The 23,832-nt window shown below is 47.6% G+C and overlaps 4 protein-coding genes and 2 long non-coding RNA genes across 6 annotated transcripts; 1 reads left to right on the top strand and 5 right to left on the bottom strand.

The window, feature by feature from the left end:
* Positions 1–213: 213 nt before the first annotated feature.
* On the bottom strand, positions 214–4,655 carry LOC121592168 (xanthine dehydrogenase-like). The gene is made up of 6 exons (XM_041913542.1): positions 4,416–4,655; positions 4,190–4,362; positions 3,260–4,118; positions 2,477–3,189; positions 1,053–2,420; positions 214–981 (listed from the first exon to the last, which is right to left on the bottom strand). The coding sequence occupies exons 1-6, from the start codon at positions 4,453–4,455 to the stop codon at positions 322–324; spliced, it is 3,813 nt and encodes a 1,270-aa protein (XP_041769476.1). The 5' UTR covers positions 4,456–4,655; the 3' UTR covers positions 214–321.
* A 143-nt stretch (positions 4,656–4,798) lies between these two features.
* On the bottom strand, positions 4,799–9,190 carry LOC121592336. Its single transcript, XM_041913736.1, has 10 exons — positions 8,941–9,190; positions 8,783–8,870; positions 8,122–8,708; positions 7,614–8,056; positions 7,267–7,555; positions 6,568–6,747; positions 6,419–6,506; positions 5,767–6,353; positions 5,259–5,701; positions 4,799–5,200 (listed from the first exon to the last, which is right to left on the bottom strand). The coding sequence occupies exons 1-10, from the start codon at positions 9,118–9,120 to the stop codon at positions 4,909–4,911; spliced, it is 3,177 nt and encodes a 1,058-aa protein (XP_041769670.1). The 5' UTR covers positions 9,121–9,190; the 3' UTR covers positions 4,799–4,908.
* Positions 9,191–9,399: 209 nt separating this feature from the next.
* On the bottom strand, positions 9,400–15,047 carry LOC121592166 (xanthine dehydrogenase-like). The gene is given in 10 exon segments (XM_041913540.1): positions 9,400–10,207; positions 10,280–10,421; positions 10,423–11,636; positions 11,708–12,169; positions 12,256–12,506; positions 12,589–12,918; positions 12,982–13,501; positions 13,557–13,729; positions 13,797–13,843; positions 14,781–15,047. Coding segments are annotated over 10 exon segments (3,852 nt in total). The 5' UTR covers positions 14,834–15,047; the 3' UTR covers positions 9,400–9,547.
* Positions 15,048–15,657: 610 nt separating this feature from the next.
* On the bottom strand, positions 15,658–23,683 carry LOC121592165 (xanthine dehydrogenase 1-like). The gene is made up of 9 exons (XM_041913539.1): positions 23,388–23,683; positions 20,069–20,115; positions 19,807–19,979; positions 19,212–19,746; positions 18,820–19,149; positions 18,494–18,744; positions 17,958–18,419; positions 16,521–17,888; positions 15,658–16,454 (listed from the first exon to the last, which is right to left on the bottom strand). The coding sequence occupies exons 1-9, from the start codon at positions 23,435–23,437 to the stop codon at positions 15,795–15,797; spliced, it is 3,876 nt and encodes a 1,291-aa protein (XP_041769473.1). The 5' UTR covers positions 23,438–23,683; the 3' UTR covers positions 15,658–15,794.
* Positions 20,938–21,407, top strand: LOC121592173. Its single transcript, XR_006004655.1, has 2 exons — positions 20,938–21,072; positions 21,247–21,407. It is a non-coding gene; the product is annotated as an uncharacterized LOC121592173 (long non-coding RNA).
* LOC121592174 lies at positions 22,421–22,888 on the bottom strand. Its single transcript, XR_006004656.1, has 2 exons — positions 22,755–22,888; positions 22,421–22,581 (listed from the first exon to the last, which is right to left on the bottom strand). It is a non-coding gene; the product is annotated as an uncharacterized LOC121592174 (long non-coding RNA).
* Positions 23,684–23,832: the final 149 nt, after the last annotated feature.

Consider the following 23,832-nt stretch of genomic DNA (forward strand, 5'->3'; position numbering starts at 1 on the left):
CGTGCCGGTAAAATAAAATAGCTCGCGGAAGGGGAATGGAGCAGCCAGGAAGGGTGTGTGCGTCACCGGCACAAATGTTGATTAGATAGGCATGCTGTGAACTTCGCTTGCCTCTATTTTCGGTGTGATGTAATACAGTGATGGACGTATTGTTGGACGCGGGATGTAAAAGTACATAATTTATTATCATTTATGAAAGCGTTTCAACACTCCCCAAAGAAGGAATTCCTTTTATCCACTTTACTAACGACAAAGTTCAAATGTTACTGTTTCCTCTTTACTTCCAGTGAAATTCGACACCTGTTTCCGCTTGCTTTTACCCTAATGAAGCAAATATTGATCGTACGCATTGCCCAAGTGGCGTAGAATTCGATCCGGCGTGCAGGGCGCCCCAAGCGGGATCCACTCCTGAGGCATGCCCGCATCCGTCCGGGCCGCATTGATAGCATTTCGCAGTGCAAACAGTACAACCACGGCCATATTTACCGCCGGTTCACCGGTAGCTTTGGAACGCTGTACGCCCGTCGGGTTGATGGTGTTCTGCAGCAGCCGGATCCGCAAATCGACCGGTATGTCTTTCGCTCCCGGTGGACGATAGTTCCAGGACCGGTTGGTAAGCAGCTCGCCCGTTGCTCGATCGTAGCTGAGTGCTTCCGTTAGATAAAGACCCACGCCCATCATGAATGCCCCTTCGATTTGGCCGATTTCAATTTCGGGATTAAGCGTTTTGCCGGCATCTTCGAGTATGTCGACGCGCCGCAACAGCACACAACCGGTAAGTACGTCCAGTTCGATTTCGGCACAGCCTAACGCCCAAACGTTGTACGATGGTAGCTCCACTCCGTTGTACATGGCCGTGGCGCAAAGGTCCACACCTTGTGAGTGACAGAGTTGGGTCAGCTTTTCCCAGGAAACGTCTGGATGCTGCTGTCTGACGGGGGCAATCCGTTCGAGCAGTGTCTCACACGCAATCAGCACTGACTGAAAGAAAGAAATTAAAAAAAAAAGTAGTCAGGAAAGGACCTATTTTAACCGAAACATCAACTACGTACATGAGCCACGGCCTCGCTGGTAATGCTGGCCTGTGTGCAAAAGTCGTTCGGTGCTGTAAGATTGGTGGTCGGTTTGATTGCGATCTTCTCGACCGGAATGCCGAGCACCTTGGCCGCAACCTGGGCCGCGCGCGTGTTAATGCCCTGACCCATCTCGATGCCACCGTGCGTAATGGCAACCGTGCCGTCGGTGTGATAGATCGAGACGAGCGCGTGCAGTGTTCCAAAGTATCCCACGGGATACTTCATCGGCACGATCGCGATGCCACGCTTACGCCAACGGTTTTCTAAATTAAACTGTGCGATCTCACCGTTCCTCCGATCGTACTCGATGTCCGCGAGGAAGGTTTGCAGCAGTGGTTTCATCGGGGAATCGTTTGGCATGTTTTGAAGCCGCACTGCCAGCGGATCACTCCCGGTGACGAACGCTATGTGCTCGATGATGGATTCGATCATGGCGTACGCTTCCGTTGATCCCGGCGCACGGCACCACGTGTTGCTGGCGGAATCGGTAAGAGCTGTTTTGGACACCACGCACCACACGTCTTTGTCGTAGCAATTGCCGTAATAGCCTTGCATAAAATCGGGAGCCTCATTGCTGTTGCATCCCGCATCGTGCAGGAACTCGTTGTGAAGACGAAGAATTCTTCCCTCGGGAGTTACTTCAGCTGAGTAGTTTGATATGATACCGTATCGCTTCCCAACCACGGCCATGTTTGATTCGATGGTCATTACCAAACGCACTGAACGCTTCGTTAGATGGCATGCCAGTGCACAGGCACAGGCGACCTGAACAGCACGTGATGCCTTTCCACCGTATCCACCACCAATTCGGCGCACGGATACGTTTAGACTATTTTCTGGAACGCTTAGCATTTGCGATATAGCAATTTGAGTGAGAGTAATCGCTTGTGTAGCCGTGTGTACTTCCATACCATCTTCCAGCGGCAGACAGACGCATGTTTGTGTTTCCATCGTGTAGTGATACTGGCCACCGGATTCATACGATCCGGAAACGTGGATCGCGGACTCCGGAATGGTAGCTTCGCCGTAAGACTGCCCAGTGAATCCGTAATCGATGTTAACAACGCGATCGTGACGCTTGGCATCCGCGACATCCTTGACCGTTGGAAGGATCGTCTCAGTTCCGGGGTCGGTGGAATAGTGGACACACACTGTTTTCGCTGCTTTCTGGGCGGCTTGGGACGTGTTGGCCAACACCAATCCTACAGGTTGTCCATGGTAAAGAATCCGTCCACTACAGAACACTTCCTCTACATTGGGACTAAACTCTGACTTTACCGGCATGAAATCGTTAACACCGGGGATGTCCTTTGCTGTGTAGAACGCGATCACACCTGGAATTTGCTATCATAGGGGGTGTAATTAAGGATCCCTTCTCATCGAGCCCTAAGTATACTTACCAAAGCTTCTTCCGCATCAAAGGAAGCTATGTTGGCGTGAACTTTAGTACCAAGCACGAAAGCAGCATACAGTTCCCCGGGCAATGTGGGTAAATCGTTGATATACTTTGCTTCTCCTGAAGTTTGATACAATGCTTCAATTTTTGGGATCTTCTTCATAAGTGACCACTGTTCGTGCTGCTGATTCGTTTCATATTGTTGAGCTCCTGAAGAAATGGCCCGGTTCAGCACTGATCCACCGGACTTGTACTCATTTTTCAGTGGAAAGCGCAATACTGAAGCAACTTGAAGCGTAAACTTGTAGAACAATGAGAGGGCAAGATTTTTACGATACTCAGGAGCAGCATCCGGCAGTACCCAGTCGGGATTCAGCTCAGCGGCCAGTGTCTTGAGAGCACCTTGGATCGTTTCGTTGGTAAGAAGGTTCTTACCCTTGAGGAACTCTTCCGTCTTGACTGCATGGGTAAACTGGGGATCAATTCCACCGAAGCAAATGTTGCTGGAGATAATCTCAGATCCCTCTAGCTTCAGCAGGAAGGCTCCGTTGACGTATGCGTGAGCGTTCTGAGCACGGGGCATGATCTTGAATGTGCGATAAACGTAGACGGATGGGTAGAGCGGAGGAAGAATAACATTGAGGAGCAGCTTTTTGTTCATATTCATGGTGACATACTCGGACGGTCGGACGGTAGATGTCTTTCCTTGGGACTCCACTGAAATAGGGATGAGAATGTTTGATGAGGGAATGTTCCAATGACCATTATAACAATTGTAAATACTCACAGATCGTCAGAGTCGCGTTGGCAGCCTCCAAGATTAAGTAGAGATCGGATGGGAACTCGTTGTGTTGGTTCTTGATGCTGAGGTTACCAGCGATGGTTCCAGTATTACGGACAGGCACGTTGGCAATCAAATCGATGTGGCGAACCATGTGCTCGAAGTAGGAGAAGTTGTTGTTTTGCTTCGCCGTGTTGGTCAACAGGTCCATCAGCTCAGTCAGCGAAGTTCCAGCTCCAACAGTAAGAGAGCTTCCAACGGAACTGGTCCGCAGCTCTTGGACAGCGTTGATATCGATGAAGACTTGAATTGCGTCGCTTCGACGGTACACACCGTGGGCAGTGTTACCTCCGATGAGCGTGTACGGCTTATCTCCAATGCTCTCGAAGATGGCAAAGATGTCGCTCACGTTGTACACCTTGTGCCACTCCTTTTGGTCATCGAAGCTCAGATGGAGACCTTTGTTGGGGTTAGTTTTTCCTGCCGCGGCACACTTGCCAGCACAGGCCGATCCGGTCTTGGGACAGATCTTGGTAAGATCCTCAATATCCTGGCACTTTGCCGTGAGCTTGGGATCAGCATCGACGGCCAGCGCCTTGAAGGCGTCCAGAATCGGGCGGTAGCCGGTACAGCGGCAGATGTTACCACCGAAAGAGTTCTCGATCTCCTCCATGGTGACCTTTCCCTTCTTCGCTTCCAGCAGACTGTACATGTTCATGACCATGCCAGGGGAGCAGTAGCCACACTGGGTACCGTTGAAGTGGGCCAGCAGCTTTTGGGTGGCATGGTAGCCCCGCTGCTTGTCACCAATACCCTCGACGGTGGTAATGTCCATGCCATGGCAGGCGAGAACAGGAAACAGGCACTGTTTTCGCAGAAGTGGAGATAAAATTAGTCACGTGGCCGTTGTAGGGAATGATTGGGAGAGTGTGTTACCGAGTTGACAGCATAGGAGAAGACATCTCCGGTGACCGGATGTGCTCCGCTCAGATTGACGACGCAAGCACCGCAGCCTCCCTCAAGACACATGAACTTGGTGCCACTGAGATGGGCATGGTTGCGGATGAAAGTGTTCAACGAAACATTGACGTTGATTTCAGTCGCTTGAACTAGACAATAAATGAATTGCAATATTGTAGAATGCGTTGGTTCTTTGACTTACCATTGAATACTTTTCCATTTATTGTAAACACTACGGCCATTTTTGCTACCCGCCTCAATTCGTCCGCTTGCTAACTATAAATAACAAGCCACAACAACACACAACTATTCGGAGCGACTTTCACTTTTCGACTGACGGCTGAGAGCAGTTCATCAATGATGCTTGAATTGGCCGAGAGCCGACTGTTACCCGCAATCTCATGTGGTCAGATAGTTGAGCGGCGCATTGTTGTGTCAGAGATAACTATTATCGACGCGTGAACGCATGGGCTGGGTAAAAGAGGCTGGGAAAATAATTTATCATGTGTACACGTGTATTCTTTGATTAATGGCATTTTTTGTCAATTATAAGCGAAATTGAATTATTCGTGCATGTTTTTACTGTTCATTTTTGCAGTTCTTATAATTTTTATTACTACATTACTAGCCACTTTACACTTTACACACTTTTTTTTACTTTGCATTACTAGCCAGTTATTATAATTTTGCTAAAATTAATTAGTCTTTTTGACAGTTGGCGTGTTCCGATTGCTTTTGCAAAGTGATCTATACAACTTTCTTAAACCCGACCTAATGACGAACAAGATAGTCAGAAATACTGCTCCAATAAACAAGTAGACGTCCAAATTGTTGTACTGAACGATGTTAAGATGTTGCGCGGAAGATATGAGATGCTTTGCGCCATCGTGCCTGATGACGTACTCAACCCAAAATTTAGCCGTATCTATTGGGGCCAGGGGTTGATCTCTCATTCGACGGGAGATCGTCTTCAAGTTTGCAGCATAGCTGAAAGATAAAATCTTAGTAAGAGACTGTCCAAGTCAAGTTAAATGATAACACATACCTTGGGTCACCAAGAACGGTGGTGATCGCTTTGCTGAACGTTTGTTCGTTGAGCTCGGTATAGGTAACTCCGATTCCCCAGCCTGATTGTTCCGCTCGTGCCATGTTCAGCAGTTGATCGCCGAAAATCGGAATGCCCACGATCGGCACACCGTGATAGATCGATTCAGTGCAACTCAGCAGACCACCATGTGTAATGAACAGCTTGACGTTCGGGTGTGCCAGGATATCGTCCTGAGGGAACCATTTTCCGATCAAGAATTTCTTCTTATCGACGACAAGTGTATCGTCGTCCCATTTCCAGATGATGTTTTGCTTAAGACTTGAGAGCACCTTAATGACGTCGTTTCGCTTTTGCTTGTCCATTTTGGATGGTTTAAGGTTGGATCCCATCGAAAAGTAGATAACACCGTGCTCCGATTGCTCGATAAAGGATTTGATGTCCTTGGGAAGAGTTAGAGACAGTTCGTAAGCGAAAGTGTTCAATGAGCGTGTGCTGTGAGACTTACCTCAGGAAGAGGGTTCACTTTACGGTTGACATGGAAGCCACCGACCTCGATCAGGTTTGGCAGATATGGTCGGGGGAAGCTCAAGCTGAAATGGCTGTTGATTAACACGAGCGAGACACCGTGGCGGCGCATCTCATCCAGTGAGCGAGTGGCGTTGGGAAAGTAGTGGTCATAATGCTTCTGATGTATCGGATTGCTCATGGCGCTGATTATGGTTCCATCAAACGCAGAAAATAGTACGTTACCGAGCCGTTGCCAAAAGTTCATCTTATCAGTAAAGCTTAACATCGGATGCGGCACGTATGATAAGGGCTGCGGGGAACCGGTGAGCGAATTTACCCACGGAGATGCACCGAACGGTGACATGCCGACAACTGGACAGTTGAACCGATCGGCAAAGCCAAGCAATGCATCGTCTAGGAATATTTCTAGGATTACAAGATCGAACGTTTCGTCCGATTGCAGCAAGGCTTGAACTTCCGGTGATGAGAGCGTAGTGTTGGTGATTGCATTTGCGAAATTTCCAAGCTTGGTCATTTTCTGCACAATGCTGTTATCGATGTTATCAAAGACTTTGTCCATTGCAGCTAAAATTGTGGTACAAAGAGAGTTAATACTATTTCAATAGAAGAACATGGCTTTATTTGCATACCTTCAAACAATCCTGTTTTGTAATCAATCCTTACATCGCGGTACGTCTTGGGAGCATTTTTAAGCGGAAACGGGCTCATCATTGTCACCTAAGATGGCGTGATAATATTAATGTATAGTAATTATTTCGTTGATTTACCAGTAGCTTACCTCGTGCCCATCTTGCGCCAACTCTTTCATGAGTGCCGAACCAAGAATCCAGTGCGATTTGGAACTAGTAGGAAAGATGCCAAGAATTTTAGCTGATTCCACCACCACACTGTTGTGTCCTATCACGAACACCAGGCATAGGAGTGCCACCCAGGCAATATTATTTTTGTCGCCTAGCATTTCGTATCACTTTAAAAATACACAGCGATCACCAGGTTCAATTGATGTTAATCATAGCACGGTCAACGCTTGACTGAAATCGAATCCCCCGAACGAGTATATACCATATTTGAGGAGTTTTTTTTTTCTCTGTTCGCTTCGTAATGATGATTACGCAGCGAATTCGAGAAATATTGCATATCATCGCTGCCCTCATCCATCCCTTATCTCTAGACACGCGCCAGTGTGGCCCAAGTGTTGATTGTTATTCCGATTATCATTTGACTTTAAATTTACTCGAAGAGAGAGGTATGCATCCTTGTGTTGTAATGAATGGACGAAGGTGGATTGTCTCAAAACCATTAATTATTTTGTTTCATTTTTATATTTTTTGTACATTTGTGTTTTTGTTTACAAAACTCTGGTGAGTTTAATACTTTAATATTTGTTACATTTTGAATCATTCTACCATGAGCAGTTTCAATGTGTTGTTCGATTTAAAACGTCGTTTGGCTAGTTTTTATGATCGTGTTAAAATTAATTCGTCTTTTTGACAGTTGGAGTGTTCCGAATTCTTTTACAAAGAGCTCTGTAGAGCTTTCTAAAACTCAATCTAACAACGAACACGATCGTTAGAAACACTGCCACAATAAACAAGTAGACGTCCAAATTGTTGTACTGAACAAAGTTAAGATCTTGTGCGGAAGATATAAGATGCTTTGCGCCATCGTGCCTGATGACGTACTCAACCCAAAATTTAGCCGTATCCATTGGCGCCAGGGGTTGATCTCTCATTCGACGGGAGATCGTCTTCACGTTTGCAGCATAGCTGAAAGATAAAATCTTAGTAAGAGACTGTCCAAGTCAAGTTAAATGATAACACATACCTTGGGTCACCGAGAACGGTGGTGATCGCTTTGCTGAACGTTTGTTCGTTGAGCTCGGTATAGGTAACTCCGATTCCCCAGCCTGATTGTTCCGCTCGTGCCATGTTCAGCAGTTGATCGCCGAAAATCGGAATGCCCACGATCGGCACACCGTGATAGATCGATTCAGTGCAACTCAGCAGACCACCGTGTGTAATGAACAGCTTGACGTTCGGGTGTGCCAGGATATCGTCCTGAGGGAACCATTTTCCGATCAAGAATTTCTTCTTATCGACGACAAGTGTATCGTCGTCCCATTTCCAGATGATGTTTTGCTTAAGATTTGAGAGCACCTTAATGACGTCGTTTCGCTTTTGCTTGTCCATTTTGGATGGTTTAAGGTTGGATCCCATCGAAAAGTAGATAACGCCGTGCTCCGATTGCTCGATAAAGGATTTGATGTCCTTGGGAAGAGTTAGAGACGGTTCGTAAGCGAAAGTGTTCAATGAGCGTGTGCTGTGAGACTTACCTCAGGAAGAGGGTTCACTTTACGGTTGACATGGAAACCACCGACCTCGATCAGGTTTGGCAGATATGGTCGGGGGAAGCTCAAGCTGAAATGGCTGTTGATTAACACGAGCGAGACACCGTGGCGGCGCATCTCATCCAGTGAGCGAGTGGCGTTAGGAAAGTAGTGGTTGTAATGCCTCTGCTGTATTGGATTGCACATGGCAGTGAGTAGGGTTTCATCAAACGCAGTAAACAGTACGTTACCGAGCCGTTGCCAGAAGTTCATCTTATCAGTAAAACTTGACATTGGATGCGGTACGTACGATAAGGGCTGCGGAGAACCGGTGAGCGAATTCACCCACGAGGAAGCACCAAAGGTTGACATGCCGACAACTGGACAGTTGAACCGATCGGCAAAGCCAAGCAATGCGTCATCTAAGAATATTTCTAGGATCAGTAGATCAAAAGTCTCGTCGGAATGTATCAGTGCTTGAACTTCCGGTGATGAGAGCGTAGTGTTGGTGATTTCATTCACAAAAGTCCCTAGCTCCATCATTTTCTCCACAATGCTGTCATCGACTTTCTCGAACACTTCATCCATTATATCTGAAAGCGAGGTGCAACATGAAAGGGATGAATTTATAAACTTTTAATTCAAAAGAATTGCCGCGTGTTCGTACCATCAAACAGATTCGTGTTGTATGCAATGTTAACATCCCGATACGTCTTGGGAGCATTTTTCAACGGAAACGGGCTTATCATTGTTACCTAAGATTGTCACACGATAAACAAAACACTTAGTCGCATAAGCTCACTTTAATCCGTTGGTAGACTTTACCTCGTGTCCATCTTGAGCCAACTCTTTCAAGAGCGAAGAACCAAGAATCCAGTGCGATTTGGAGGCGGTGGGGAAGATGCCAAGAATTTTAGCCGATTCCACCTCTACACGATTGTCCCCTATCACAACTACCAGGCATAGGAGTGCCACCGCGGCAACATTATTTTTGGTACGTATCATTTCGTATCACACAACGGCCACTAGGTTCAATTGATGTTAATCATAGCACGGTCAACGCTAGACTGAAATCGAATCGACCGAACGAGCAGACACAATCTGTGAAGAGTTGGTGTTTTTCGCTGCGTAATGATGATTGTGTAGTAGTGTTTAGACATATTGTGCATATCATCGTTGTGTTTATCCATGTTTTTTTATCTCAACGCGTCAGTGCGACTCAAACGTTGATTGTCATTCTGATTCTCTCTAGACATTGGCAGATACTTGAAGATTAGAGTGATTCATTGTTGAGGCGTGAGATCAGATTACTGTAATATTTGATCGGAGTAGATTATATTTATTACTTAAAAAAAAAAAAAGATTTCAGTATTATCCAGGTTTTTATATCCCTCCACCAATATATGTGATTAATTCTGCTTAAAGATGCGTTCTATTTAAGCTTGTACTGCTCGTAGGCGTTGGACGCTTTGAGGAAAATTTGATCCGGAGTTGATGCCGATCCGAGCGCAATCCAATCATCCGGCCGTCCGGCATCCTTCTGCGCTGAACGCAAGGCATATCGCAGTGCAAACACCACCACAATGGCCATGGTTAAGGCTGGCTCACCGGTTGCCTTCGATCGTAACACACCGTACGGATTGTCACCGGTCTGTATGAGCCGAATGCGGAAATCCACCGGTATGTCCTTCGCGCCCGGTGGCTTATAGTTCCAGGAACGGTTCGTTAACAGTGCACCGTTGCTCATATCGTAGACGAGGACCTCCGTCAGCCAATAGCCGATCCCCATCACGAACGCTCCCTCGATCTGGCCGACATCAATGCCTGGACTGATGCTTTCGCCCGTATCCTCGAGAATATCTACACGGGAAAGCTGTATCTGCCCGGTAAGTACATCGATCTCCACCTCGGCGCAACTCAAACCCCAGATACTGTAAGGCTTAAGATCGGACTTTTTGTACTGATACAGAACGCTTAGATCGATGTCGCGAGCGTAACACGTCTGGGTGATCTTTTCCCACGGGGCAGCTTTAAGCTCGTCCTTGACGGGTTGCAGACGAGCGTTTAGTATTTCGCACGCCTTTTTAATGGCCTGGAAAGGTGTAATTAAAACGCGTGTGAATTAGAATGAGAGCTAAAACGAAGAATTCCGGTTTGTACTCACATAACATACGACCTCGCTAGTCATACTTCCCCCAGTCATTGCGGCGTTCGGGGACGTCATGCTGGTGGAGGGTTTGATGGCAATCTTCTCCAACGGAATACCCAGTGTAAAGGCCGCAACCTGTGCAGCCTTGGTGTTAATGTCCAATCTCTATACCCCCGTGGCTGATCGCTACCGTTCCATCCTTTGCGTAAATGGACACCTGTGCATGTAGAGCGCCGTAATGTACCAATGGGAACTGCATCGGAACCATAGCGATGCCGCGCTTACGCCAGCGATTTTTCGCATTAAATTCGTCCACTGCTTGCTTGCGCTTATCGAACTCCACATCCTTACGGAACTGAGGCATCAACGTAACCAGCTTGCTGCCGGCCGGCATATTCGATAGCCGGACCTGCATCGGATCGACCCCAGTGATCCAGGCGATGTGTTCCATGATTGTTTCAACCATGGCAATGCCTTCGGTAGTGGCCGGGGCCCTCATCCAGGTGTTGGAAGGTGCATCGGTAAGGACGGAACTGCCTTCCACCTTCCACGCGCTGGAATTGTACGACAGTCCGAACACTACCTTTGCATCATCGACAACATTTTCGTTCAGATTGCAGCCGTAGTCTTGCATGAAGTTGTTGGCAAGCTTTAGAATCTTGCCCTTGCTATCAACCTCTACCTGATAGTTGCTGACGCAGCTGTACCGCTTGCCGATCGTGCCCATGTTGGCCTCAATGGTCATGATGAACCGTACTGGCCGTCGGGTGAGATGGGCTGCCAAAGCGCACGCACAAGCTATGTGAGCGGAACGTGTTAGCTTTCCTCCAAAGCCACCGCCCAAGCGGCGCACGGTTAGGTTGAGACTGTTTTCCGGCACATTGAGTGCAGCAGCAATCGCAACCTGCACCAGATCGATAAATTGCGTTGCCGCGTAGACGTCCATACCATTTTCCATCGGCACACAGACACACGTTTGGGGCTCGAGCGTGTAGTGGTACTGTCCTGCTAGTTCAAGGGTTCCTTGCAGTTTTTTCGACACTTGAACGTCTACCTGTGGGCTGGTGCGGCTACTGGCCGGTTGGCTTACAATCCGATCTTTGGATCGATGGGTCAACACCGCCCTAATTGTGGGACAGATAGGTTCGTCGGAGACACGTTCGTAAATGATGTTCACCTGCTTGGCAGCACGTACTGCTTGATCGAACCGCTCGGCCACGATCACTCCAACCGGCTGACCGTGGAACAGTACGCGTCCACTGCAGAATATCTCCTCCACGTCTGGGAAGTAGAAGTGCATACCGTCGGACATGAAGTTATTCACTCCCGGGATGTGCTTCGCCGAGTAGAACGCTACCACACCGGGCAGTTTCTGGAAAAAAATGGGTGTTATGTGGGCATTAAAAATGGGCTTAAAATGGCGTTTAATCTGTTCATACATACCAATGCTTCCGTGGGATCAATCTTGCCGATGGTTGAGTTCAGTTGCGTTGCAACAACAAATGCGGCGTACAGCTCCCCAGGAAATGGTGGAACATCGTTTGTGTACTTCGCTTCACCGGACGTCTGGGCCAGCCCCTCCAGCTTTGGGACGTATTTCGTTACGGGCCAGTTTTTCTTGTTCGTATCGTAGTACTGCTGTCCGGACGATAGGGGACGCTGAAGCATAGCAGATCCTGATCGGAATCGAGGATCAAGCGGAACATTGTTATCTGTCGCTACGCTAAGCAGAAATTTGTAGAAGAGAGAAACTGCAAGACCGCTACGATATTCGGCTGATGCGTCCGGTAGGATCCAGTCAGGTTGTAGCTCCGATGCAAGTGTGTTGATTGCTTGCTGGATGGTGGTGTTATTGAAAAGCTGTTTACCAGCAAGCAACTTTTCCGTGCGAGAGGCGTGTGTAAACTGTCGAATAAGATGCAGTGTATGTGAGTGCATTTGTTAAGGAAGGAGTTAAGGAGTTAAGGAAGATTTACTGTAATGCATCTTACCTTAGGATTGATACCGCCGAAGCAGAGTATAGCCGACTTGACAGTCATTTTATCGCTGGCCATCCGTAGTAGAAACGCTGCATTTACGTAGGCGTGAGCGTTTTGGGCACGTGGTGCCACCCTGTACGATCGGAAAATCGTGTTGAACGAGTCAGTAAGGGGAAGTGACACAACTTTCAGCAACTTCTTCGTCAGGTCCATCTGCGAATATTCCTGCGCAGTTTTTGCCTGGTACGTTGCCAAAGAGTCAGCTTTTGAAATGAAATAATAAAAGGCAATAGTTTGAGTGATTGTTACCTTTTCAGTAACTTCTGCTGTGTCAAGTAACCTTACCGACAATAAATTTTGCTCCAATAGCTTCTAGTAGAATGTAAACATCGGATGGAAACTGTGGGTATTGATTTTTGAGGGTCAGATTTCCTGCAATCGTTCCAGCATTTCGTACTGCAGGATTTGCAATCAGCCGCAAGTGTCGAGCAATTTCTCCACAGTATCTAAAGTTTGGTCGTTTTTTGGCGGTTTTATCCAGTATCTCAATGAACTCGGTCAGCGTAACGTTCGCTCCGACGATCAGCTCTCCTGTTCGCAGAAAGTAGTTGCGAAGTTCCTCAACAGACGAAATGTCGATGAACACTTGCAGAGACTCACTACGCCGGTAGACACCTGTGATAAATCCATTGAATTATTCGTTTAACCAGAATGTTCAACAATTTTATGATGGTTTACCGTGTGCTGTATTTCCTGCCAGCAGCATATACGGCCGTGTTCCAATCTTGCTAAAGATGGCAAATATTTCGGCCAGTGTATAAACCTTATGCCACTCTCGATCATCCCCAGCCACAAGGTGCACCGGGCGTCCCGGTTCGATGAGACTGGCCGCCACGGGGCACTTGGCCGAGCAGGCGGTGTTCATTTTCGGACAAATCTTAAGCTCCTCAATGTCAGGCAGCTCTTGCTCGGACACCGACGCAAGGGACTTGAACGCATCGAGAATCGGACGATAGCCGGTACAACGACAGATATTTCCACCCAGCGCATTCTCAACGTCCTCCATCGAAACAGCTCCCTGCTTCGATTTCATCAAGCTGTACATGGTCATGACCATGCCGGGTGAGCAATAGCCACACTGGCTACCGTTCATGTGTGCCAAACGCTCCTGTATCGGGTGGTAACCGTCGCGTTTGTTGCCGAGACTCTCGACAGTTTTGACGTCCAAACCATGGCAAGCGAAGACGGGCAAGAGACACTAGGTAGATTTCGTTAGACTATGGCCCCCTAGGCTATTTTTGAAGTTCACTTACCGAGTTCGCGGACCAGGATTTAGTTTCCTTCGTAACGGGATGGAGCCCGGATACGTTCACGATGCACGCACCGCATCCTCCTTCAAGACACATGAACTTAGAACCGGACAGGTGTGCATGGTTTCGTATAAACGTATTTAACGAAGTGTCCAGTGAAAGGTTCTCAGTTTTGGCTGTAGGTATTTGGATTTGGTGTTGAAGTTTGCATTACATTTAAATTTGCATTTTAGCATCCATTACCTGTGTAAGCCATGCCATTGATGGTGAATGTTACTTCGGAAAGGGGACTAAAAATAGATACAGTGAAAAGATGCATCAGCACTGGAACGTTAGGAACAAGATAAAACACACACAAGAAACGGGATTTTCCAACGATGAAAGCCATAAAAACCCTTCCACCAAGATCGTATGCAAAATATTGCGTATAGCTCACCAACAAGTTTTGGCCACGAATGCGGACAGTTAAATGTCAACGTTTGAAAAAGAATCGATCATTAAAAAACCATAAATAACCAGTTTTATCGGAATAGAATCAGCGTACACACGTCCGAGTGAAAGGACGAGCGTTTAAGAATGAAGAGCTAAGTAAGGAAATTAAGAACAAAAGAGATCCAGAGTGAAGATCGTTAAGAACGAACATCAGTGGAATGAGATATGTGGAGAAGAAATGAAATATCACTTCAATTTACTGTGGATAAAATGCGTATTATATATTTCGGTCGTCTTAAGTTGTTAAAATTAGTGATATTTTTATTATTAAAACATACAACTAGTGTACGGAAGAATACTATATAACATCATGTTCAAACACAATTTACAGAAATACGTAGTTAGTCGTTAGCCATGTTTCAAACTATTTGACGCAATTTGTTTCATATAACAATACGTTTTTTTTATAACCAACCAACTTTTTCCTCTTGTATTGAATATTTTTTTCGAATAATGGTTTACAATTCACTCTTTTCGCACAGGGAGATGAGAGAACCACATCAGCATAAAGTTCTTATAGTTTTTGATCTTCTACACCTTAAATATGACTGTATCGCCTAGATTACCCAGTATTCAACATATACAAGAACAAAGTCAGATGTAATATTATTACTATTAATCATACTATCTTTACGGTATGAAATTCCAGTTAACATTTTTCATATGAATCTGATTTTTGTCATAAAATATTCGTTTTTGAGCCTACACCACATATATTACAGTAACGGGTACTACCTTTCAACTGAGCTCGAGTTACTCCAAAGATACGTTCCAATTGATGAAAGCATCTTAAACTGCTTTTCCGTACACCAAACTCTGTAAGAATGATAACCACAAATGAGGACACACTACCGTCCAAGTCTAACGATCAACAGCGACTGACTGTAGATTTCGGTTAACATCGTTTGCCGTTGCAGATCGAGATCCATTTTTTTTGCACGATCAACCCTTTTGAAAAAGTCCGCGCAGAGCCCCAGTGAAATTGAACGTGAATTTTAGGGATTTCTGCTATATTTAAATTTTTTTATCAGAACATGGCTTATCGTACACCAAAAGAAAGGATATCCAATTCCCCAACTATCTAGACTATACAAAAAATTGAATTAATAAATTAAATGCATTTCCTTGTGATACCCCGCTTTGTTCACGGTGAAAAATATAATCATAAGAAAATGTATTTAATTCATTATTTTAATATTTTTTACATACTAAATAGTTGAGGAATTGAAAATACTTTCTTTTGGTGTACGATAAGTCATATTCTGATAAATATTCAATTGAATATAGCAACAAAAAAAAAAAAAAAATTCACATTCACTTTCACGCAAGGTCTAAAGCGACCTTAATATGCGCGAGTGCGTAAGTGTATTGCTTTTTTGATACACAATACATTGTTTTAAATAATCTTCTGATGAATGTTTATATCCATAGCTGCAAATTTTAATATGGTTATCATAAATGGTTTGGCACTATTATTAATTTCAATTTTTCCAATTATGATCCTCGATACAATTGTTGACTGATACAGGGTTGTCAAACCCAAGTCATTTGTTTACGACGATTGAGTCATTAAATATTTTCATTAATTAAATTAGATGTGAAATGCATGGTATACAGATGTTTAAATGATAATGTTTATTGCATTTTTTCTCTCTGCAAGAATAGATGTATATAATGTATACTCATAAATGAATATTTAATATCAATATCCAGCACCATATGTAAGATAAGGAAATCACTATCTTGATGTTAATTCAGTTTGTACTGCTCGATCGAATTCCCGGCAAGCAGATGTACCTGATCCGGCGTGGACGCGGTACCCATGGAGATCCAATCGTCCGCCAGTCCCGCATCCTTCCTAGCCGAACGCAATGCATTGCGCAGTGCAAATAGTACCACGATTGACATATTCAGCGCCGGTTCACCGGTTGCCTTGGACCGGAGCACACCGGCCGGATTGGAGCTCTTCTGCAGGAAGCGTACGCGGAAGTCCACCGGAATGTCCTTCGCACCTGGCGGCTTGTACGTCCAGGTACGGTTCGTAAGCAGGGCACCGTCCTCAGCATTGTATACCAACGCTTCAGTCAGCCAGTACCCGACACCCATAATGAACGCACCCTCAATTTGTCCAACGTCAATGCCGGGACTCAAGCTTTCTCCAGTATCCTCCAGTATATCGACGCGGCGCAGCTGCACATTGCCCGTGAGCACATCCACCTCCACCTCGGCACAGCTTAAGCCCCAGATGATGTAAGGCTTCAGCTCGGTCGCACGGTACTGATAGGTAGCGCACAGGTCCACATTGCCTGCGTAACAGAGCTGGGTAACGGTTTCCCACGGTGCGTCCTTATGCGCATCGCGTACCGGTTTGATGCGTTCGAGCAGTATCTCACACGCTTTCTTGACGGCCTGTAAAAGAGAAGATCAGATTAGATACGCTTAACACAACGGCTTACTTGCACACCAAACACTTACATAGCACACGGCCTCACTGGTCATGCTGCCACCGGTGACGATGGCGTTAGGCGAAGTCAAACTCGTCGTCGGCTTGATGCTGATCTTCTCCAGCGGCAGTCCGAGCACGTACGCCGCCACCTGGGCCGCCTTCGTGTTCATGCCCTGGCCCATCTCGATGCCACCGTGCGTTACCGAAACGGACCCATCCCCGGCATGGATCGCTACGAGCGCATGCAACGCACCGAAGTACCCGAGCGGATAGCGCATCAGCGAAATGGCGATGCCACGCTTGCGCCACCGATTGTCCACATTGAACTGGTCGATCGCTGCCTTCCGCTGGTTGTACTCCACGTCCGCGCGGAACTGTGGCAGCAGCTCCCGCATCTTGCTACCCTCGGGCATGTTGGCCAGCCGCAGCTCGAGCGGATCCAGTCCCAGCTCCCACGCGACGTGCTCCATAATGTTCTCAATCATCGCGATGCCCTCCGTTGTGCCCGGCGCCCGGCACCAGGTATTGCTCGGTGCATCCGTTTTGGCCGCCTTGCCCACCACCTTCCACGTCTTGGTGTCGTAGCAATTGTTAAAGAACTCGGTCGTCGCCTCGCCGACCGATTCGTTCAGCGACGCGCCATAATCCTGCATGTAGTTGTTGGTCAGCTTCACGAACCGGCCGTTACTCTCCACGTCCACCTCGTAGTCGGCGATGCAGCCGTACCGCTTCCCGATCGAGCTCATGTTCGACTCGATCGTCAGCACGAACCGCACGGGGCGATTCTGCAGATGGGCGGCCAATGCGCAGGCACAAGCGATCTGTCCGGCGCGTGAAATCTTCGAACCGTAGCCACCGCCCAGCCGGCGGACGGTAAAGTTGAGGCTGTTCTCCGACACCTTCAGCATCGATGCGATCGCCACCTGACACAGGTCGACCCACTGCGTTGAGCTGTGCACATCTATACCGTCCTCGATCGGTACGCACACGCAGGTTTGCGTCTCCATCGTGTAGTGGTACTGGCCGGCCATTTCGAACCGTCCCGTTACCTTCCGGGCGGCCGACACCTTCACACGGTAGCTCGATCCGCGGCGCGTTGTTGTGACGGGTTCGTCGAAGATGCGCGTTTTGGTTTGATTGTCGACGAGGGATTTGAGAGTGGGATAGATGGGTTGCGGCTGCGTGGTGCGTTCGTACAGAATGTTGACCAGGGTGGCAGCGTGATTGGCCTGGTTGAACGTTTCTGCCACGATCACACCGACGGGCTGGCCGTGGTACAGGACCTCACCGCTGCAGAAGATCTCTTCCACCTCCTGGTTGCCGAGGCTGGCGGGCATGAAGTTGTTCGTGCCGGGGATGTCTTTCGCGGAGTAGAAAGCAACCACGCCGGGATATTTCTGTGAGGGAAAGGACAACTTAAGAACTCTTTTTCTATACACCAAAAAGACCACTCTTCACACACTTACCAACGCATCGGTGGCATCTATTTTGCCGATGCGTGTGTGGGGCTTGGTAGCGATCACAAACGCGGCATACAGCTCCCCGGGCTGGACAGGCAAATCGTTGGTAAACTTAGCCTCGCCCGATGTTTGCGCGAGTGCCTCAATTTTGGGAATGTTCTTCGTAAGGGGCCAGTTACGCTCGTAAGTGTCGAACGACTGTTGGCCGGAGGAGAGTGGTCGCTCCAGGACGGTACCACCAGAACGGAAGGACGGTTTCACCAGTACCGTGCCGTCCGGGGCTACGTTCAGCAGATACTTGTAGTACAGCGCCATTGCCAGGTTCTTGCGATACTCGGACGATGCATCCGGTAGGACCCAATCGGGACGGATCTCGTTGCTCAGCTGGTTCATCGTGGCTTGGATCGTTTCTGCGTCGAACAGGTTCTTGCCCACAAGGAATGATTCCGTCGACGTGGCATGGGTGAACTGTTTGAGAGGAGAAGATGTCCTGAGTGTTCTGAGATTGTTTTCGTGGGGCTTTCGTGTAATTAGTGCCTTACCTCTGGATTAATTCCGCCGAAGCAGATACGTATCGACTCCACCGTCACACCGTCCTCGGCAAACTTGGTCAAAAAGGCACCGTTGACGTACGCGTGGGCATTCTGCGATCGTGGCATTACCTTGAACGATCGGAAGACATAGTGCGTGCCATCGAGCGCTGGCAGAGTGACCGATTTTAGCAGCTTTTTCTGCATATCAAGCTGGACGAACTCGGACGGCGATATGAGGCTCGTTTTTCCGCCCGCTTCAACTGAAGGAACAAATAACATTGATTAAATTACAGTAACATCTTTTCCGAAGAACGTCTTTGAAAGACGCAGCTCACCCAGTGTCAGCTTGGCACCGACCGCCTCCAAAATCAGATACATATCCGACGGGAACTCGTGGTGCTGGTTCTTAATGCTCAAGTTGCCCGCGATAGTGCCAGCACTGCGTACCGGCACGTTGGCAATTAGATCGATATGCTTCTCGAGCTGCTTGCAGTAGGCAAAGTTTGGACTTTTGTTTGCCGCGGTGTCCAGTATTTGCATAAACTCCGTCAGCGACACGCTGGCGCCGACCACCAGCTCACTATTGCTTACTGAGTGCGTGTGCAGCTCCTCAACTGCATTGATGTCGATAAACACCTGCAGCGATGGACTACGTCGATAGACACCTGTTCAAACAGATATGCTAATTAGTGTCGTTGGAAGCTACAAGTAGCTATCCTCCACTCACCGTGCGCCGTATTGCCCGCGACCAGCATGCACGGTTTGGTGCCAATCTGCTCAAAGATCGCAAAGATGTCGGCTACCTGCGACACCCGGTGCCATTCCTTCGCATCTTCAAACACCAACCGCACCGGACGCTTCGCTTCGGCACGATCCAGCGCCGACGGGCACTTGCCCGCACACGCACTTCCCGTTTTGGGGCACGTCTTGGTCAGATCTTCGATATCCTGACAGGCATCGAGCAGCTTCTCATCGGCATCGACTGCCAGCGATTTAAACGCATCCAGTATGGGCCGATACCCGGTACAGCGGCAGATATTGCCACCGAACGCATTTTCAACGTCCTCCATCGAGATAGCGCCGCGGTTCGCTTCCATCAGGCTGTACATGTTCATGACCATACCGGGAGAGCAGTAGCCACACTGCGTCCCATTCAGATGCGCCAACCGTTGCTGGATCGGATGGTAGCCATCCTTGCGGTTGCCAATTCCTTCCACCGTTAGCACGTCCAGCCCGTGGCATGCGTAGACCGGGAACAGGCACTAAAAGCAAAGCTCTTTTTGGTATCAAATCTGCTATGGAATGAAGCACCTAAAGCCTACCGAATTGACTGCCCATGATTTCTTCTCCTTGGTGACCGGATGCAGCCCGTTCACGTTGACGACGCAGGCACCGCAGCCACCTTCGAGGCACATGAACTTGGTACCGGTCAGTTGGGCATGGTTGCGGATGAACGTGTTCAGCGACGTATCGACCGAAATCTTACCCGCATCAACTGCAATCAAGATTCAAGATCGTGCAGTCAGACACGCTCACATCACATATCGCATCTTTTCTCAGCGCCAATTGCACCACCGCACTTACCGGTGTAGGGCTTGCCGTTGATTGTAAAGGTGACTTCCGTTAGGGGGCTGAGGGAAAAAAATGACCCACAACAACAAACCTATCATTATATGTCCATCGGGAGATGATTGTCATTGATAAGGGGGAGTGTGTGGAAGTGGCGTAACGCAAGAGTGTAGTATTTATTTACAATATTTTTTACTCCACTATAGAGTGTTTGATAGGAAGGTGGTATGCAGTTCGTGACATGATCGGTGCACTATGACGTATCTGCCATATAGGCAGTGCAGGATCTAGTCGTCCGTGCAAAATTGCTATCTACCCGCCGCTATTTCTCGGTCGCTTAACGACGCTTGTCACGTCGCCGGACGAGATTTATGGGCTGGGCGATGAATGCAACAAGTAGGAAAAAAATGTGCACAAACAACCGCAATCACGCAATTCCGTGTTCCACCAGGTTGTTGTCGTGTATGATTTTTTTTTTCTTTAAACATGTTCAATAGCTCAGCAACAGATGAGAAAAAAAACGACAGCAAAAAAGACATGACGAATGGAAGAGCATAACAAAACATAAAAAAACACACACCGACACAATCCAACAATAGCTCTCACACGCCAATTTTCGCGTCATGCTAAAGGGTGATTGTGTACATGGTGGTACGGTCCCTACCCTACTAGCAAAGAGAATGTAAAAGTGTGCGTCTTTCAGGCGAGGGGCATGTAGAAGCAGGGAGAGACGGCTGGAAATACGCGGAATTGCTAGGAGGCGAGAGCGTGTTTTGCTTTCTACACAGTTTTCGCACTTACACAATCACACATGTGTGAATGTGTGCGTTCACTTTCAGCCTGCGCGCTCAGTTTGGTTTTCTCGCAGCGGCTTGCTGGTGTCGGTGTCTCGCTCGCACTAGTGCAGCGAGTGTTCCTCGTGCGTTCCCTTTCTTGCTACCACACAAAATCGTCAGTACAGTTCAAGCCTTCGCAGCGTGAGGCCGCGCGCGTTTTAGCCTAAGTCCCGGGCGCTCGATGTAATTTGAAGTGAAGTGTTGAAGTTTTATTTATTTCAATTCACATTATTACGGCCTCGGTCGTATTTTCAAGTGTTGAAGTGTTGTGCGCATTGAAATAAAGCAGCGTTAATCTTTCATAATTCAACATGAATATGTAAATTATGCTGCTTTATTTCAATGCTTTTTTTACAGTATTCAACATACACAACATACAGGCAGTAAGGCGGGTGCTTGAAGTGACGATTTTTTTATTATTTATAATAAAAAATATGTGTGGTTTTGTGGCAAGATTGTGGTTAGCGATGTGTGGAACTGTGCCTTAAGTTTCAATAAAGTGTTAAAATATCAACCGAGCTTGATGTGTTTAAGTTTTATTTCGATGCATGCGATTTTATTACGCTGCAAATCAAAGTGAACGAAAGCGCACAGCGCACAACGCGCAACGAAAGAAACGAGGGGGAGGGGGTGTCCAGCGCTACGCGCAAAGTGCGGCAACAGCGCAGCGCAAACCGAAAAGAACGCGCGGGAAGGGGTGTTCAGCGCAGCGCGCAAGTGCGGCAACAGCGCAGCGCAAACCGAAAGAAACGGGAGAGAGGGGGAACAGCTGATCCGCGCATCCAGCGCATCGCGAGAGGAAAGAAACGGGAGGGAGGGGGTATCAGCTGATCAGCTGTTTTGTATCGCGAGAGCGCCCCGTGTAATTTGAAGGCAAGCGAGAGAGCGCTGCGCGCGCTTGCTCTCAATTCGGAAAAAAATCACTGCCGCTCGACTATGGCGGACAATACAAATTCGACCGAACCCCTTCTCCCTGTTTCTACATGCCCCTCGCCTGTAAATTTAACTCTCTTTGCCTGTCGGGTACCCGACAGGCAAAGAGAGTTAAATTTACAGGCGAGGGGCATGTAGAAACAGGGAGAAGGGGTTCGGTCGAATTTGTATTGTCCGCCATAGTCGAGCGGCAGTGATTTTTTTCCGAATTGAGAGCAAGCGCGCGCAGCGCTCTCTCGCTTGCCTTCAAATTACACGGGGCGCTCTCGCGATACAAAACAGCTGATCAGCTGATACCCCCTCCCTCCCGTTTTTTCCTCTCCCGCTGCGCTGGATGCGCGGATCAGCTGTTCTTGCTCTTTCGCGTTTCTTTCGGTTTGCGCTGCGCTGTTGCCGCACTTGCGCGCTGCGCTGAACACCCCTTCCCGCGCGTTCTTTTCGGTTTGCGCTGCGCTGTTGCCGCACTTTGCGCGTAGCGCTGGACACCCCCTCCCCCTCGTTTCTTTCGTTGCGCGTTGTGCGCTGTGCGCTTTCGTTCACTTTGATTTGCAGCGTAATAAAATCGCATGCATCGAAATAAAACTTAAACACATCAAGCTCGGTTGATATTTTAACACTTTATTGAAACTTAAGGCACAGTTCCACACATCGCTAACCACAATCTTGCCACAAAACCACACATATTTTTTATTATAAATAATAAAAAAATCGTCACTTCAAGCACCCGCCTTACTGCCTGTATGTTGTGTATGTTGAATACTGTAAAAAAGCATTGAAATAAAGCAGCATAATTTACATATTCATGTTGAATTATGAAAGATTAACGCTGCTTTATTTCAATGCGCACAACACTTCAACACTTGAAAATACGACCGAGGCCGTAATAATGTGAATTGAAATAAATAAAACTTCAACACTTCACTTCAAATTACATCGAGCGCCCGGGACTTAGGCTAAAACGCGCGCGGCCTCACGCTGCGAAGGCTTGAACTGTACTGACGATTTTGTGTGGTAGCAAGAAAGGGAACGCACGAGGAACACTCGCTGCACTAGTGCGAGCGAGACACCGACACCAGCAAGCCGCTGCGAGAAAACCAAACTGAGCGCGCAGGCTGAAAGTGAACGCACACATTCACACATGTGTGATTGTGTAAGTGCGAAAACTGTGTAGAAAGCAAAACACGCTCTCGCCTCCTAGCAATTCCGCGTATTTCCAGCCGTCTCTCCCTGCTTCTACATGCCCCTCGCCTGAAAGACGCACACTTTTACATTCTCTTTGCTAGTAGGGCCCTGTTTCTACATGCCCCTCGCCTGTAAATTTAACTCTCTTTGCCTGTCGGGGTTGGATTCGGGTTTGAAACCGGTCTCAAGAACTGCTGTGTTTTTTTTCCTGCCACACTCTCTGCGTGCGGACGAGTGTAATGGATAGAAACGAGATGGTGTAGTATGATGGATTGCACGGTTCGCAAACATGATTGGATGGTAGTTTCGGAGCACAAAGCCACCACACATACACACGCACACTTTTGGCTAGGAATTTGAACTTTCACAGCAGCATCCCTTACCTATCGCCTTCCGAACTTCCCCAAATGTAGCTACCGAGTGTTGAGAACATTGCCTTAATTTAATCTCTTTTTAGTACACTTTGGGTAGAATTGCTATAAAATGCGAAAGCTGTGAAATTGTCCGCTTCAAGGACAAACAGCAATAGGAGGGTAATATGAATACGAAGCACCAGAAGAAGCAACACTAAAAGAACTGCACAAAACAAAAAACAGACGCGTAACAAAACACGAGGGACCGACGCTAGAGACACGTTCCTCTCACTACGACTGATCGTGAGCGAGTGATGATCACATCGCGCAAAAAGGGTTTAGGTGCTGTGTTGATAGAGAGAGGGAGAGAGTCAAGATTTGCGCGAACGTGTGAGGTTCTTGTTGCGCGAGTCGCAAAAGTAGACAGTTCCAGTGGACGCAGTCTCGTGTTTGTTTCAAAGGGTCGCGATGTGCC

This window comes from Anopheles merus, chromosome 2L, assembly GCF_017562075.2.
Source record: "Anopheles merus strain MAF chromosome 2L, AmerM5.1, whole genome shotgun sequence".
In the NCBI taxonomy this organism is placed as follows: domain Eukaryota; kingdom Metazoa; phylum Arthropoda; class Insecta; order Diptera; family Culicidae; genus Anopheles; species Anopheles merus.